The sequence below is a fragment of the Seriola dumerili genome, unplaced genomic scaffold, assembly GCF_002260705.1.
Source record: "Seriola dumerili isolate Sdu_G_001 unplaced genomic scaffold, Sdu_1.0 BDQW01000104.1, whole genome shotgun sequence".
Classification (NCBI taxonomy): domain Eukaryota; kingdom Metazoa; phylum Chordata; class Actinopteri; order Carangiformes; family Carangidae; genus Seriola; species Seriola dumerili.
This window is the reverse complement of record NW_019174359.1, coordinates 878,285-895,370: the sequence shown is the minus strand read 5'-3', so window position 1 is coordinate 895,370 and position 17,086 is coordinate 878,285. Positions and strand designations below refer to the sequence as shown.

Sequence of the window (17,086 nt, the reverse complement as noted above, 5' to 3'; positions counted from 1 at the left end):
GAAATCAATATCCTTTGCATTATATGACCAAGTGGAAGATTAAAAAGTAAAGTTTCCCACTGTGAAGCTCCAATAGGAGTACCACTTTAAAAGTGGCCTCATTTCCAGCTCTTATTTATAGTCATATTGCATATCCAACCAGGCTGTAGGCTCCGAGTGCTAGAAGAAGAAACAATAAGCCAGACATGAGTCCTCCAAGTGTTTCCACCCCCCACCCCCACACCCCCCACACCCCCAGTACAGCAGAGGTGGTAGAGAGAAAGAAAGGGATGATAGCATTACTCACAATCCATTACCACTCCCTGGAGACGCTCTGCATACAGAGTGATGGAGGGAGGGTGGTGGTGGTAGAGAGAGAGGTAGAGAGATAGAGGGGTTTGGTTTTGGAGGGTGTTTGTTTGTTGGAAGGCCGGCGGTAAGGCAATATGAAACTTGATTATTCCTTTTCAATAACTGTCTGCTGAGCATCCCGTAGAGACGACGCAGGTTGCTGATTAGTTCGTCAAAATAATGGAAAGCTCTTGAATAGCCTTGTTAAGATGTCTAACTTTAAGTACAGACGGTATCCCAAATCATTGTTCCTTCTGAAGCATATGATAATGATGGATTGACTGATGGTGGGGGGGGGTGCTCCTGCGCACGCTGCAGCCATTTTTTATTTTTTTTTATCAAGTTTGTTTATTTTTTTAAGGGCAGAATATACAAAGTGCTGGAGTAACAATACATGAAGATATATATATTTTTTAGACATTGATACAGAGTATGTACATTCGGTATTTACACTTAAAGGCATCACAATGGTCTTTCCTCCCTCTAAATGCCCCATTTGGGTTTTGTTTTTTGTTTTTTTCATGGTGGTGGCCTCACCTCCAGTCTCTGTTTCAGAGCCATCTGTCCCTCTCCTCCTGGAGTTTCACTCACTTTAATCCATCTGTTGCCTCTGAAACCATCTCAGTGTGTCACCTCTCCACCATTTCGTCCCCCGTACTGAGTTTCACTGCAGTGCTTTCACTGTTGAAGGTTGTTACAGTAGCGTGTTTAACATTTGTACAAAAAGCCACCCCTGAGTCCGTCTCACGAGCAGGGCCACGGGTCAAACTTTCTTCTTCTTTTTTTTGGAAGTACATTTTTTTCATATTATATTTGACAGTAAAACTGACAGCATTAAATGTAAACACAGTAGTTAATATATCAGGAAACACTTTCACTGCTAATAGATGACATTTTGTTCTTGCTTTTGAAAAATATTCATATGATACACTTGATTTCACACGTGAGAAACAAACAAGCTTTCGAGGTTTTGATTGTACAACGTAGCTTATATACATTTACTGAAAGCCTTTAAACAACCTCCCGTATCAAAACGTCTCCAAAATCATTGACTGTACTATACAAAGGACTGTCTTCTGTCCCGAAATCTGTAAATTGGCTTTCACTTTTGACTCATGATGTGAAGTCTGCTTTCTTGTAATCATCCGTTTCATTTTCTAATCACCTTTCAACACACGTGTGTCAGCAGTAGAGTTGCAGCTCCGCTCCTAAACCTCTGCAGGGACAAAAATCCCTGACGAGCTATCATCTCAAATCACACCCCAGCAACGTAAAGCCCATATACTGTTACTTCAACACTTACCCATGCATGTCCCTCCATCAGGCTCCCACCTCAGATAAACATTAAGCACTTAGGTAAACATTTGACAGGTTTCCAGAGAACAACTGGGGAATTAAACAGACGTCAGGGTCGGGGGTGGCGGGGGCAAAACTGCAAACAGAAACAGTTGCTGCCAAACTGTTTGTACTGTTCGTCAAGCATCAAGGCTGGAAAAGCTGCAACTGGGAGAACTGTGGAATTGCTACTTCCTACTGGTGTTTTAATGGATAAAAGAAAAAGCAGACTCTTAAACAAAGAGGAACCTAATGGAATTAAAAGAACTTTTCAGTCTCCAATCAAACCTCCTGCCTCCCCAGCCTCTGGTTTCCGCTCCCTGGTTGCCTCTCGGCCCCTTTATCCCAGGATATCCAGGTAAACCGGTGGGTTCTTGACCAGGGCCAGCAGGCGGCTGTGGATGTCCTTGATGACCATCCTCTGCTGGGGCTCTCTCTGCCAGCAGCCCTGCATCAGCAGGTACACCTCCTTGGGGCAGGTGCGTGGCCTCTCCAGTTCCCGTCCCTGCGTGATGCATTCGATGGCCTGTTGGGGTAGGAATTTCAAATAAAGCTTTATTGAAAAAAGTATATTGTGTATCAAAATAAGATCTTGTGATTACATTCACCTTTCACTTTCAAAATATCATCTTGTCTCACCCGCAGCACCTTCAGCCGTATCAAGAAAAGCCTGGTCAGTACTGGGTTTCTGAGGCCGATATCGATATTGTCATGGTGTACTGTTTTAGCAGTTAGTATAAACTGGTAAAGTATGTTGATATGTTTCTGTACTAACAGGAAATGACACAATATGTGTGATGTCAGCTACAAAAGATTTAAGATTTAATACTTTTTTCCCCCTAGACTGACCGACATCGCCGTCCCTCTTTTTTTGTGCACAGATTCGCACTGTATGTAACAGAGACATTGTTTCTAAACCTCAAACACTGTCTTCACATTTCTCTGTCTACCATAGCTCTAGTATGAAACCACGTAAATAGTTCTGGTTTAATTTGTCAAGGTTTCGAGATGTCTGCCTCTGACATTACTGCCGATGAAGGTGAACAGAATTTCCTTTGTGTTGCTCACAACACTGAAATATTACATTTAATAAAAAAAAAAAAAAAATCTGAGGCAATGACCTTGTTACTCTGGATAATCCACCGACGTTGGAACAACTTTTGACCAAAGAAATAGTCTCTATAAAAAAAAAAAAAACTGTTAATGATGTGTCCTTTCACATTATCTAGAGTAACAGGGACATCGTTTCTGGAAAGAGATGCTGGTGATTTTTTGATGCAAAGTTTTCAAAGCTGTGAGCCCCATCAATGGAATTCAATGCACCTACTTCATTTTGAGAGGGCAGCTGAAATCTTAATACCTCCACCAAGGAGGTTACGCTTTGTCTTGTGTCTGTATTTGTCGGCAGTAGGAGAAACGTACTGAACTCGGTGGAGCGATGGGGCGGGGGCCGGGGAACAACCCCTCTAATTTTGGTGCGACAGATCCAGATCCAACATTATAAGATAGGGCATTTTTTTTCAGTTCATCAGTTTCTATAGGAAATTATTTGTGGACCTTGATGTATAGAATCAGACATATTTATGGCATTGAGATCTATGAGTTTGTTCAATTTGGTGCAGATCCAGATAATAGTCCAGATCTGACGGACATGTGTAGGTTGTTTGGCCTTGGTGGAGGTATGTGTTTTACTGATTGCCATTCTAGTTTGTTTTCTTTGTATGGGACCATGTACTATAATTTCACACTCATTTCATCTGCAGTCCCTTGAAACACACACAGTTACAGAATTACACACCATGACAATCACAAATGTATATTCATTCACACAGATTTTTTGAATCACCAACGTCTCTCCTGCACCAAGGACAAACCTTTTTTTTTATTTATAATAAAATAAAAAATAATAATAAAAATAATAAGCAGACACGACTTTAGCATCTGCAGATATGTGTCCATTAGCCGAGAGCTCGGGGGCAAATGAGCGCAACCAAAACATGAATAACCTCCAGCTCAGACACTAATGGCTGCAGTGACTGATTGAGTTCACACGCTCCTGCTGCTCAGTGAATAAATCACTGTCGAGGATGTGAGAGAGGATTTCCCTGCGCTCTCCATTGGAAGGGTTACTGACTCAATCTGTTCCCCATTGTTAACCTTGGCCCGATCCACTGAACAGAAGAGGCCTGTCAGCGCTGAGCCGTCACTCAGCTTCACAGCTCCACAGAAAAATTCATAATGTTGCCCAAAATGGCCGCCGCCGTCGCCACAGTGTGCCAAGTCAGTATTTTTGGATGATTTATCTACGCCACTGCATGTTTAGGCAACATGATAATTTCACCTGTCCCTCATTGGCTGAGACAGATTAGGTTAACAAGGTTACAGCTCATTGGCCTTGGGCAAAAATGAAAACCAATGAGATTAGAATTGAGTGCAAGGGAAAAGTGATCTACCCTTCTCTTGAAAGGAGAGAGGGTTTCGTGCTGTAATAGCACCGCTGTGGTTACAATGGAGTCCCACTTCTTGGTGCTTGAGCTGAGAGGGCTAGACTGGACTGCCCTTAATTACTATGAACTTATTGATTATTTTAAGAGCCGTGTAAAACTTCAGCAGCATATGGTCTGAAGCATCTACAACTACGAGGAAAATGTTAAAGCCAGTTGTGGAGAAAGTCTTCAGGTCCTTTACTTAACTTAAAATACTTTTACTCCATTACAAGTAAAAGTCATTGCATTAAAAAACTCCTAAGTACAATCAGGAAAATGTAGTTTAAGTATTAAAAATAGTCAATGCAGAAAAATATCCATGTATAACATGCAGCATTTTACTGCTGAAGCTGGATGAGGTTGTTTTATATAAGGCTGTACCCAGTGGTCATTTTCATTATGGATTAACCTGCTGTTTATATTCTCAACTGATCGACTGATTGTTCGGTTTGTAAAGAAATTTCTGAGAAATGCCTGTCACAATGAGCCGGAGCTAGAAGTCGTGTCTTTGCAATGATTCCTCTGTCCAAATTATTAAAAAAGAAAAAAAAAAGTGAAAAATTAAAAAGGAAAAGCAGCAACTCTCAATATTTGAGAAGCTGAAACAATGAAATGTTCGACTTAAATGATGATCAAGATCATTTTCTGTCAATTAACTTATTGATAACTGAACCAATCATTTCAACTCCACCTGTATTTACTGTTTAGTAGTTTAATCTGTAACAATGCACCATATTTTATATCCTCTTCATATGTTTTATGTGCAAAATACACAGTGTGAAGAGCATATAAGTAAAAAGTACATTGGCCCCTGAAAGTAGAGTGGAGGTATGAGGTAGCTTGAAAAGAAAAACTCAAGTAAAGTACAAGTAACTCATATTAGTACCTGAACACCAAAACATCTCAGGCTGCCATTTACAAATGTGTTAGCACTAGTATGAGCAGCAGCACAAGCTATAAAACAATGCTCAATCTCTTATCAGTGAGAATCACGAAGGTAAATCACTAATGAACTAATACCAGAAAGAAACAATCTCTCCACTTTAAAGGGAATTTCCATCCATATCACACACAAAAAACATCTATCCACTTAGCCACTCAGATAGTTTAAGTTTCATTTGTTGAGGGTTTCAGATCAAATTCAATTAACCTCATGCCAAAATAAATTTTAATGTCTGACAGGAAATCTGAGCACATAGTGTCAAGTTCAAACCTGAGAGCAGAACGCTGGACTCTGTCCACAACAACACACAGTCTGCACCTCCGTCAAGAGAAATGATGACTATCTCAAAGTTCTTCTAACCACTGGTCAAACAAAAATACTCTTTTTATTTCATTGATGGCCTGTAGGTTTTTAGCCTATATGTTTACATGTTGTCGAGATGGCACCATTAAAAGTATGCTGATTTCTAATGTCGCCACGAATGTACAGAAAACGGGATTACTCTGCTGAAGAAAACTTAAAAACACAATGATTCTCAGGCAGGTTCTGCAATTATGAGGAAGGTCTTTGTTCCATGATATTCAAAGTGTCTTACCTTCTAAACATATTTTTCATTAAACAATCAGTAACAGGTTTCATTGGAAAAAAGAAAAGAAATAGCAGTTCCAATGAAAACTGGTGGGTTATGTGAATCATCCAGGGTAACAATTTTTCAGTGTTTTGAGCAGCTCAGATGAAATTCCACTCACTGTCTTTGGATGACACAGAAAAACAAAAGCAAATCGAACTAAATTCTCTGGATGACTACATACAACAAAAGGTAAGTGAGAAAATGTCTTATTTGTAGTTTGAGTGAATTGACCCCTGTTTGTCTGGGCGTTTCCTTGGACTAGCAACAATAAGACTGATGAAAATAAGCAACACTTGGTAGAATGAAAACAGAAAGACAACAAAAAAAGTCATAAGACAGAAATATGTGCCGCAGAACAATAACACTAGTTGTTGAGTAACTTTCTGTCCCGACCCACCTCACTGTTGGACAGCTGGTACCAGGGCTGTTTGCCGTAGGTGAAGATCTCCCAGAGGACCACGCCGAAGCTCCAGATGTCGCTCTCCGTGGTGAACTTCCTGTACATGATGCTCTCCGGGGGCATCCAGCGGATCGGCAGCATGGTACGTCCACCCACCTGAGGAGGAAATCAAGGCTATGTATACTAACTACATCCAGTAGAAATTCATATGCAGCATTTTCTCATTATTTTACACGCTAAACGGGCAAATGGTTGAACGTTTTTTGATCATCTTTTGATAGAATCAAGCAGACAGCCATCCTTTTGTAACACAGACATTTTTTTAAGCAAGTCTCAAACAGATTCTTGTTCCTCTTCATCCTTGAACTAACAAACATGAAGAGCAGCTTGAAATCAATGTGAGGCACATTTTCTGGACAAAAATTAGGTTTAACATCCAAAAGAGCTTCAGTTCATTGTAGTTCAATTCAATGTGAAAAAGAAAATTAACTCAGTGCCACCAAAATCAGCTTTGATAGTCTCTTTGATTTGTAATGTTTTTAATTTCACAACAGCTACGTGGCCTTAATGACTGGAGTGCATGAAAAACTCTCAGTGATGTATGAAGAGATGAATTAATCTTTATTGGTACAAACTGCTGAAGAGCTAAATCATGCTGGTGCATGTCATGACCTCTGCCAATCAGAATCAGGCTCAACTCACCAAGGCCTTTCAAACTGAAGAATGCCGGCAAGCAAAGCACTGTTAATCAGTTTGGTTGAAAAGTTTCACCAGATGGAATAAACTGTAAATACAATACAGTGCTCCACAGTTTCTCCCAGGTTACTAGTTACATACACCAACAGATCACTTAAGGAAACAATGACGTACAACACGTCTCAGGACAAGGACAAGCCATGCTGATGTTCACATAATTCAATATTTACCATTTGAAAAAGTGAAAACTACCTTTACAAACCAGTTGACAGCCTCACAGTCAGAATGAGAATTAACTTTACGTGTTAGGTAACTCTAAACATTCAAGGCATTAGACTCTCAATACTCAAAGTGCCAAGAACAAAGGTTTAAGTTTAAGATAAAAAGCTGTGGACTGTATCTACAGTCTAAGACTCAAACATTAAACGTTATCTCCTTACTGATAGTTTGATTAAACTACAGAGACGGGATGTTTTAACTTTTATTAATATTAAATGACAAAATTAAGGAACCATCGCCGCCCTGGTGGAAGTCTTGATCCTATTATGAGAATGGTTGAGATGTTTAAGCATCCATAAACTACAGGATACAAATGTTAAGAGTTTAATGGTAAAACAATGTTAAGTGCTGGTGATAAATCTGATAAGCAGAGGTGAGCTAGGGGTGTAGTAGTGAGGGGATTAGTAGAACTAAGTACCTCGGACCCCAACATAGGCAGGGCCCTCAAAAAGCTTGGAATTCAAAATGTATATCTGTATGACATTTTAAAACTTTACATTACTAGCATCCTGTTGGCTGAATAAATAATTTCACGGACTATTTATTGAACTTTGAAGCAATCGTGTCATTTAAAAACATAAAATCAGGCTACCAAAGGAGACATGGGCAATTAAAGCAATTAATCAGTCGTTTGAGGTCTGAAATGCCAAAAAAAATAAAATAAATAAAATTCTAATCACAACTTCATAGAGTCCTATCTGATATCTTCAGTTGCCTTGTTCTGCCTGGCAACCAAAGATATTCAGTTTATTGGTATTCAAGAAAAATATAATCAGAAATCAGAAGAGTTTTTCAATTGATCAGTTATCAAAGTAGCTGCAGATTATTTTTCTGTCAATCAGCAAATAGATTAATCGTCTAATTGTTTAAGCTCCATAATACAGTAACATTTCCTCAGTGCAGCTGAGGCTGAAAGATGTTGAGAATTTAGATTCTGCAACCTTTACATAACTTTCCAGAATACCTGTGATTCCAGCTGATTAACTTTTCCCATGATTGGATTTTTGGGCAAACAAGAAGGGTCTTAAAGGTTAATTTCACCGCTATAATGAGATTTAGTAAGATTTCATTTCTGTGGAAAGACGTTCCAGTAAAAGCTGTTCAGAGTGAGGTCTGTGAATTCTCCAGAGAAATCAGGACATCTCAGAACCAAAGAAAATCATAAACACGATCTTGTCTTTGTGTCTTTTCCAGCCACTTACCCGGTAGTAGTCTGTGCTGTAGATGTCTCGTGACATGCCAAAGTCTCCGATTTTCACCACCAGCCCCTCTCCCACCAGACAGTTGCGGGTTGCCAGGTCGCGGTGGACAAAGTGCAACGATGCCAGGTAGACCATGCCCGAGGCGATCTGGGCGGCGATGTGCAGCATCTGCGGCAGAGTTAGCTGACCCAGCGGCGGCATCTTCGATTCCTCCAGGATACGAGCATCGGGGCCGTGAGCTCTGCAGACACAGGAGACATGAGTGTTTCCAGATCAAAGCTGCTTGATCCATATTATTGTGATATAATACCAAATGTTATTTATTTAATTTATTTTTTGACAGTTGTTATGGGACATGTGAGATTAGAAAAATTGGACCCAGGCAGTGGTAGAAGAAGTATTTAGACCTTTAAGTAAAAGTACTAACACAACGATGTAAAAATACTCCATCACAGTTAAAAGCACAGAATCCAAAATCCTTTTTAAGTAAAAGTATTATCAGCAAAATGTACTTTTGCAGAAATATAGCTCCAGTGACTGATACAGTATGTTATTATATATTACATTATTAGATGTCAAATTCTGATGCAACAGTGGATGAGCAGCATTTTACTGTTGTGGCTGGTTGAGGTGCTTTTATTCTAGTACATGACAAATGGCCCCAACTACACGAGAGGTCACAAGCCAAGAGGGTTGGGGGGCACTGGTTTAATCTTTAACAGTGAATCAAAAAACTATAATAAAATTACCTAAAAATTGTACATAAGCACAGTGTATCCATTTACATGAACAGTTTTATTTCTGTCACTCAGCTGCCACCAGGATGACGACTGCAGGTGTCAGAGCTGTGCATCAGCTCAAGTTCTGTGAAGTTGCTGATGTTTAAAAAGAACATGTTGCAAGGCAAGTTAAGAAATTCCTCATCTTTCATTATCTTAACTTGTTTCAAGGTAACAGGTCTGGATTGTCCTAAGTAAGTGAATCAGTCTATGTTTTGACTGGAGCACAGAAAGAACTCAATACAATGCAAATATCTCCTTTAATTGAGCTGGTTACACAATCAATGTCATCACTGTAAAAAACTATGCTTGTTTCTACAAAATCTTTCAATCCAGTGAGCCTTTTCTGATGGGGAGTTAGCTTGTATTTTATACACTATATGCCATTTCTGGAGTTTCATTGCGTACTTGAAAGTAGTTTTGAGGTCAGATGCGTTTGTCGTCTGATTTTGATGCCAGTTTCAAGTCATTTTTAGTTATTGCCACCGTTAGATGACAGAATATGTTCCTTTTTTGTAGAAGAGATTTTTTGGAGTTCAGTGGGATTATAATCATATACAGGAGCTGAACTCCTGTCCTCTGTGAAGTGTACAGGGGACTCTGTGTATTTCCATATGTAAAGAAAAGCACGGGCTGGCCTCTGCTATTCTTCTCTGTTTCTATTGGCTGTTGGGATTAATCAACAGTGGGGTTGCTTTCTTAGTATGTTGGTAACTATGGTATCAACCTTGGTTGACCTGCAGGACAATGAACTCGGCATGCAATCTGCAGATTGAACATTTCTGACATGCATGAGCTCTTTAGAGCATTACAGACATGGTCAGCGTGACCGTGCCATAATAAAGCCATTTGACAGTGATGGTTAATAGAAAACACAAGGCTTGTAATACGCCTACAATTGATTTGCAATAATGCAATTCAGAGATGCAGAGCACATTGACTCTCAGTTGTTCTTGTGGATCATAAACACCCACTCTCACATCTAACTCCAGCCTAAATGAGCAAATCCCAGATGATGTGTCTCCATCCATCCTAATATCTCTCCTCTCCACTTTGTCCCCTCCTTACAAAGGAAGTTGTCTATACAATCACTATTAGTTTAAGAGGCAGGTGGCAGGGTGGGAAAGCAGCTGCATTGTGGGGGCCCTCAGACATTTCACCCATTCTGTCTGCTGGAAATGCGATTTCCATCCATTCGTGAACATATATCTCAGGCAAAGTCTGTGTGCATGCCCGTGTGTGTGTGTGTTTTCATTCCCAATCTGTCTCCTGTAGAGGACACCTGGCAGACAGCATCAACTGTGTCTGCTCTAACAGTTTTGTCAGATGGTTTCCCAGGTGCCAAGTGAGCTCTAATAGGACAACATTGTCTCAGCCTCTCTGGAGGTTCCTAAACTTTTTAAATTGCAGTATAAATGATTGAAAGAACATGTTTTAAAAGACTCTTCCATCACAGTGTCATACATTTCAAGTGTTGTTATGAACTAATTTGCTACACAATCCCTTCTTGAGATATCACATTAGTTCAGAATTCGGTTCAAGGAAACTTGTCTATTTCTGCTTAAATGCTGAATCTGGTTATTTACTGTGTCCATCAGTATTCAAATAAAATCCTGCCACATTTGAAATTGACTCGGTTTGTTATTATGATGGGAGGATACCTTGTATATTATATATTTGCCCCCTGAAATGTTCTGAATCCCATTTGCACCCAAATAATGAAACCTGCCTGAGAAGCAACAAGATTTTTTTTTTCCCATTTTTGATTTAGCAAAACAAAATATTCCTCTGTACAATTCACTGCAGCCTCCTTTTTCTGTAACATTAGGATGAATTGTAAGTGGAAGAAAAGGGAAGATAAAATTGTGAATGAAGACAGGCAAGAGTTTGAATCACTTTAACAAAACATAGAGGACAATTTATTTTTGATTTTTGATTTGTAAACAAAGGCACATTTCCAGGGGATTTCAAGCACTGACTACTTTGAGGTCCCCAGATCATTTAAACGTTATGCTAATGTTAATAGGACCTAAGAGACCTTAAAGTGCAGAGATGGAGGAAAAGCAGCAACATCAAAAATATAAAGAATAACAGTAACTGTGCAAACAGTACAAACTGTCCCACGGTCGTCCTCATGCTTTGTGCATTTCTGCTTAAACACACAGAATCCAGGGTTAATGCTGAGCAACCACTGGAACCACACCATCCACTGAGGTCAGCTAAGTGGGTTTAACCTTTAAGCACAGAGATCATGAGCAGGTCTGCAACATACCGAAGAAAGCGGTTGAGGTCTCCGTGCCGCATGTATTCGAACACCATGGCCAGTGGCTCTCCATCTGTACAGACGCCATAGAATCGCACAATGTGCTGGTGTTGGAGCACCGTCAGCAGCTCCGCCTCCCTCTGGAAGTCCTGCCGGGTCGACTCATTGGCGTCCTTCAGAGTCTGTGACCACACAAGGATCACACATTTAAATTAACATGCTGCTTATTCTTTTTTTTTTTTTAACCCATATGACAGACATAAAACTGATGGCTATAAGATTTTGCATAACACAAATAAAATACAGTACAATAAGAAACACAAAATAAACTTCAAGTTCAATACAAGAACTAATTAGACATCATGAATTAGATGTGATGACAAATTCATTTAAAAAATTTTAATTTTTGATAATGTGTGCTTTGGTATTTCAGATCTGTACACTGCATTATCTGAGGGAATAACTGGCCATGCTTTGGAAGAGAAGATGTTCAATCTGTTTGGTATTATGAGAATGAATTTGAGAATTAAATATGAAGAATTGACGAAAAGATGATGTGAGACAAGATACATATATAAGAACATATATATTTTTATATAAACCCACATATCTGATGAATATTTCTGTCATATAGTGGGGCAGGTAGGCAAAACAATTGTTCATTTTATGACTAAAGCATGAAATGTTCAACATATAATCTACATAACCCAAGATTTTCAGACAATCCAATTTGTATAAGACCTCTCGTGACTTGGGAGGTCACTGGCCTAAGCATTTAATTCTTCCAGTTTTTGCCCCATTTATCCATTATAGTCATGTATATCTTTGCCAAAATTGCATAAAGATGTATTTACTGCTGTGGACATGTATTATATTTTTGTTTAGAGCACCAATTTTGGAAAGGGACTGCAGACCCCACCATTTCCAAGTATTAAGGTACCTATAGCTTGTTAAAAACACTGACAACTTCTGCTGTGTGTTCTATGGAATAACGGCACAGTATTAGTAAGCATAAAAAGTCATAGGAAATTAAAGTATAAAAGCGTCATAGTATAATAAGTCAAAACGTCATAATGTCACATCTTGTTGGTTAAGTCCCTTCTGTCGTCTTCCCTCATGTCTCAAATCGTGTTTACTGTTTTATTTGGATACTCACCTCTTTTCTCATTCCAGGTCCCTGCACTTCCTGCCCTCCTGTGCTTCCCTGCTGTGTCATTACTTAACTTGACCCCGCCTTAATGTGTTGGACCTGTGTGTCATTGTCTCCCTTGCCCCAGTTAGTCTCAGTGTTCCCTTCCCTGTGTGCCAGTTCGTCTTGTCTATTTGTGTTAGAGTTCTAGCCTTTCCTCTATGTGTTTGGTTGCAAATACATTTCTAAATAATATATAGTGTAGTAAGGCATAAAAAACATCATAGTATAATACAACATAAAAACACCCAAAAAGGTCATAGAATAGAAAGGCATAAAAATGTCAAAAAACATCATGATATATTAATGCATAAAAAGTTATAGTATATCAAGGCATAACAACATCAAAAAACGTCATAGTATAATAAGGCATAAAAATGCCCAAAAACGTTATTATGTAGTGAGGCATAAAATTGTCAAAAACGTGACAGTATAATAAGGACTGAAAATGTCATAGTATATGAAGGCATAAAAAGTCATAGTATAGTATGGCATTAAAACATCAAAAAACGTCATAGTACATTGAGGCATAAAAACGTCATAGTATAGTAAGGCATAAAAAGGCCCAAAAACGTCATAATATAGTGAGGCATAAAATTTTCAAAAATGTGAGAGTATAATAAGGCATAAAACGTCACAGTATAGTAAGGCATAAGAATGTAAAAAATAAACATCACAGTATAGTAAGGCATAGATTTGTCATAGTATAGCAAGGCATAAAAATGTCAAAAAAAAACGTCTTAGTATAGTAAGGCATAAGAATGTCAAAATAAACGTCACAGTACAGTAAAGCATACAAAACATCAAAAAACATGATAGTATAGTTAGGCATAAAACGTCATAGTATACTAAGGCATAAAAACGTCTAAAAAAACATGATAGTATAGNAAAAAAAAACGTCTTAGTATAGTAAGGCATAAGAATGTCAAAATAAACGTCACAGTACAGTAAAGCATAAAAAACATCAAAAAACATGATAGTATAGTAAGGCATAAAATGTCATAGTATAGTAAGGGATTAAAAAAACGTCATAGTATATTAAGGCATAAAAACGACATAACTTGACGACATAACGACTTTATATATTTTTATTTCGAAAAAATTTGGGTCATAAAAAGGCCCAAAAATGTCATAATATAATATGGCATAAAAAAGACATAATAATAAGGCATAAATTTATCAAAAAACGTCATAGTATAGTAAGTCATAAAAATGTTAAAAACATTCTACTAAAGTAAAGCATATAACGTCAAGAAAAGTCATAGTATAGTAAGGCGTAAAAACATCATAGTATTTTAAGGCATAAAAACATAAAAAACGTCATAATATAGTGAAGCATAAAAACATCAACGAATGTCATAGTATAGCAAGTTACAAAACATCATAGTATATAGTATGGGTTAAAAATGTCATCAGACGTCATAATGTCACATCTTGTCAGTTAAGTCCATTCTGTTTTTTTCCCGTGTGTCTTAAATCTGTTTCCTGTTTTATTTTCACACTCACCTCTTTTCTCATTCCAGGTCCCTGCACTTCCTGCCCTCCTGTGCTTCCCTCCTGTGTGATTACTTGAGCCAATGTGTTGTACCTGTGGGTCACTGTCTCCCTTGCCCCAGTTAGTCTCAGTGTTCCCTTCCCTGGGTGCCAGTTCGTCTTGTCCATTTATATCAGATTTCTAGCCTTTCCTCTATGTGTTTGGTAGCAAGTACATTTCTAAATAAAGACTGGTTCTTTACCTGCTGAGTGTCAAGTTCTGCTTTTGAGTCCATTCTCTGTGTTCAGCAATTACACACAGTATAGCAAGGCATAAAAGATGTCATAGTATATTAAGGCATAAAAACGTGATAGTATAGAAAGGCACAAAACATCGTAGTATAGTGAGGCATAAAAAATGCCATAGTATAGTAATGCAAAATTTTTTTTTTTGAAATGTCATAGTATAGTACGGCATACAAATTAGAAAAAATGTCATAATATAGTAAGACATAAAAATATCAAAAAATGTCATAATACAATAAGGCATAAAAAGTCAAAAGCGTCATAGTATAGTAAGGCATAAAAACGTCATAGTGTAGTAAGGCGTAAAAAGGCATAAAAACGTCATAGTATAGTAAGGCATTAAAAGTCATAAAAACGTCATAGTATAGTATGGCATAAAAAGTCATAGTATAGTAAGGCATGAAAAGTCATAGTATAGTAAGGCATAAAAAGTCATTAAAACGAAATAGTATATTAAGGCATAAAAAATCATAGTATAGTAAGGCATGAAAAGTCATAAAAACGACAGTATAGTAGCATAGGAAAGTCATGGTATGGTAAGGCATAAAAAGTCATGAAAAACGTCATAATTTATGACTACTAGTACGCCCCATAAAAAACGTTCAAGCACTTATAGTAAGTGCCATAAATATCTTCATAAAACGTCCATAGAATAGTAAGCCACAAAAAGCGTGCATAAAAACGTCATTATAAGAATTGGCATAAACTCAACTCGTCTATGTTGGCTCAAAAAGTATAACAAGACGTCCATAGATATATAGGTAAGGGACATAAAAACGTCATAAAAACGACATATTATAGTATGGCATAAAAGGTCATAGATATAGTAAGCCACAAAAATTCATAAACAAAGTCAAGATGCATATAGACACGTCTATAGTCATGGCTAAAGTCTATCCGCTTTATAGTAAGGGCAATAAAAGAGAGTCATGGTATCTATAGTAAGGATAAAAAGTCTAAAAAACGTCTCAGTACGATATGTAAGGCATAAGAAGTTCATAAAAACAGACACTTAGTATACTATGGGCATAAAACAGTCATAGTATGAGTAAGTCGCATTTAAAGAAGTCATTAAAAACGTCATAGTTTATAGCTAAGGCCATAAAAACGATCAATAGTTATAGTAAGGCCAAAAAAGTCGATAGTATAATAATGCATAAACCACAATCGTAAAAAGTTATTAACCTTAGTAAGGCCATAAAAAGTCATAGAAAACTCATGGTATAGTAAGGCATAAAAGTTCATAAAAACGGTCATAAGTAAGGCATTAAAAGATAAAAATCAATATATAAGGCATAAAAACGTCATGGTTATAGTAAGCATAAAAAGTCAATTGATAAGAAAAACGTCATAGATCTATAGTATAGTGCATTAAAAACTCATTGTTAGTAGGCAATAAAAAATCGGTAAAAAGTTATAGGTATAGTAAGCATATAAAAAGTCAAAAAACGACTCCATGTATTAGTAAGGGCATAAAAGGTCATAAAAAAACGTCATAGCTATAGTAAGGGCTAAAAAGTCATAAAAACGTCAAGCTATAGTTTAAGGCATAAAAAGTCAAAAAAAACGTCATAGGCTATAGGTAAGGCATCAAAAACGGTCATCAGTTGTGAATCAACGTAAGGCGCATAAAAACAGTAGAGTATAATTACTGGCATCAAAAGTTCATTAAAAAACGTCATAGTATAGTAGGCATATAAAAAAAGTCATAAAAACGTTCATATGTATTATAAAGGCATAAAAACGATTCATAGTATAGTAAGGCATTAAATAAGTCATAAAAACGACAATATAGCCTTGGCTTAGTATAGTAGATAAAGTCCAGTAAAAATAAGCTTATAGTAAGGCATTAAAAAACGTAATGCATAAAAGCTATAGTATACGTAAGGCAAAATAACGCATTACGTATAGTAAAAGCATAATAAAGTGCGATAGTATATAACCATCCAAACTCATAAAACGCGTAATTAGATATTAGTACAGGCTAGTAGAAAAGTCAATAAAAACAACATGCCAAGCTATACTGGTAAGGAATCAATGAAACTCATCAGTAATACTAGAAGGCTTTTATAAACGGCATAACAAACGTCATAGCTATTTGAGTAAGGAAAAAAGTTACATAGTATACATGAGGCCATAAAAAGTACATAAAGACGTATTAGCATCTCAGTATAGTATACTGGCATAAAAACGTTCGATGGTCCACTAATAGGTAAGGCATAAAAAATCGTAAAAAACGGATCCTAACAGTATGGCCATCACTCGCATATAAGCGGCCTCCATGGCATATATACGCATCGCGCCGACGTGTGAAAATCCTGCACAGCTCATCGAGCCGAACTCGCGCACTCTTATAGCTTATGCATCGAAAGAAGTCATAAAAACGTCAATTAGGCTATCCAGTATGGCCCAAGTAAACAAGTCATAAAAAACGTCATACAGCCCACTCATATTCTACGTATGATAAATAAAACCATCCCGCAGATCCCTCTAGAAACTCGGTAAGGCATAAAAGTCCTCCACTGCAAACATCGCGTCAAGTGTGAAGTACATAAACGCGTATACATACATTAGCTAAGGCATTGAAGTCTATAACGAAAAATCATAAGCACCTGACTCTCCACACATATCCGCGCCGATAGATATAGATATACATATCACCCACGCTCTACTGTGCTCACGCGCGCTCTGACTCACTGCAGCTCCACAAGATGACCTGTGATAATCTATAGTGCAATATATATATAATCACTCGACCCTATATCTCACTCTCT

The 17,086-nt window shown here is 37.7% G+C and overlaps 1 protein-coding gene across 1 annotated transcript in view; it reads right to left on the bottom strand.

The window, feature by feature from the left end:
• Positions 1-1,903: 1,903 nt before the first annotated feature.
• Positions 1,904-17,086, bottom strand: part of ntrk1 (neurotrophic receptor tyrosine kinase 1) — a 47,131-nt gene continuing 31,948 nt past the window's right edge. Inside the window, exons 14-17 of the mRNA XM_022746383.1 lie at positions 11,354-11,526; positions 8,303-8,543; positions 6,123-6,281; positions 1,904-2,191 (exon numbers count right to left, since the gene is read on the bottom strand). Coding sequence (XP_022602104.1) covers positions 2,006-2,191; positions 6,123-6,281; positions 8,303-8,543; positions 11,354-11,526 — 759 coding nt within the window. The 3' untranslated portion in view covers positions 1,904-2,005. The remainder of the gene's footprint in view (positions 2,192-6,122; positions 6,282-8,302; positions 8,544-11,353; positions 11,527-17,086) is intronic.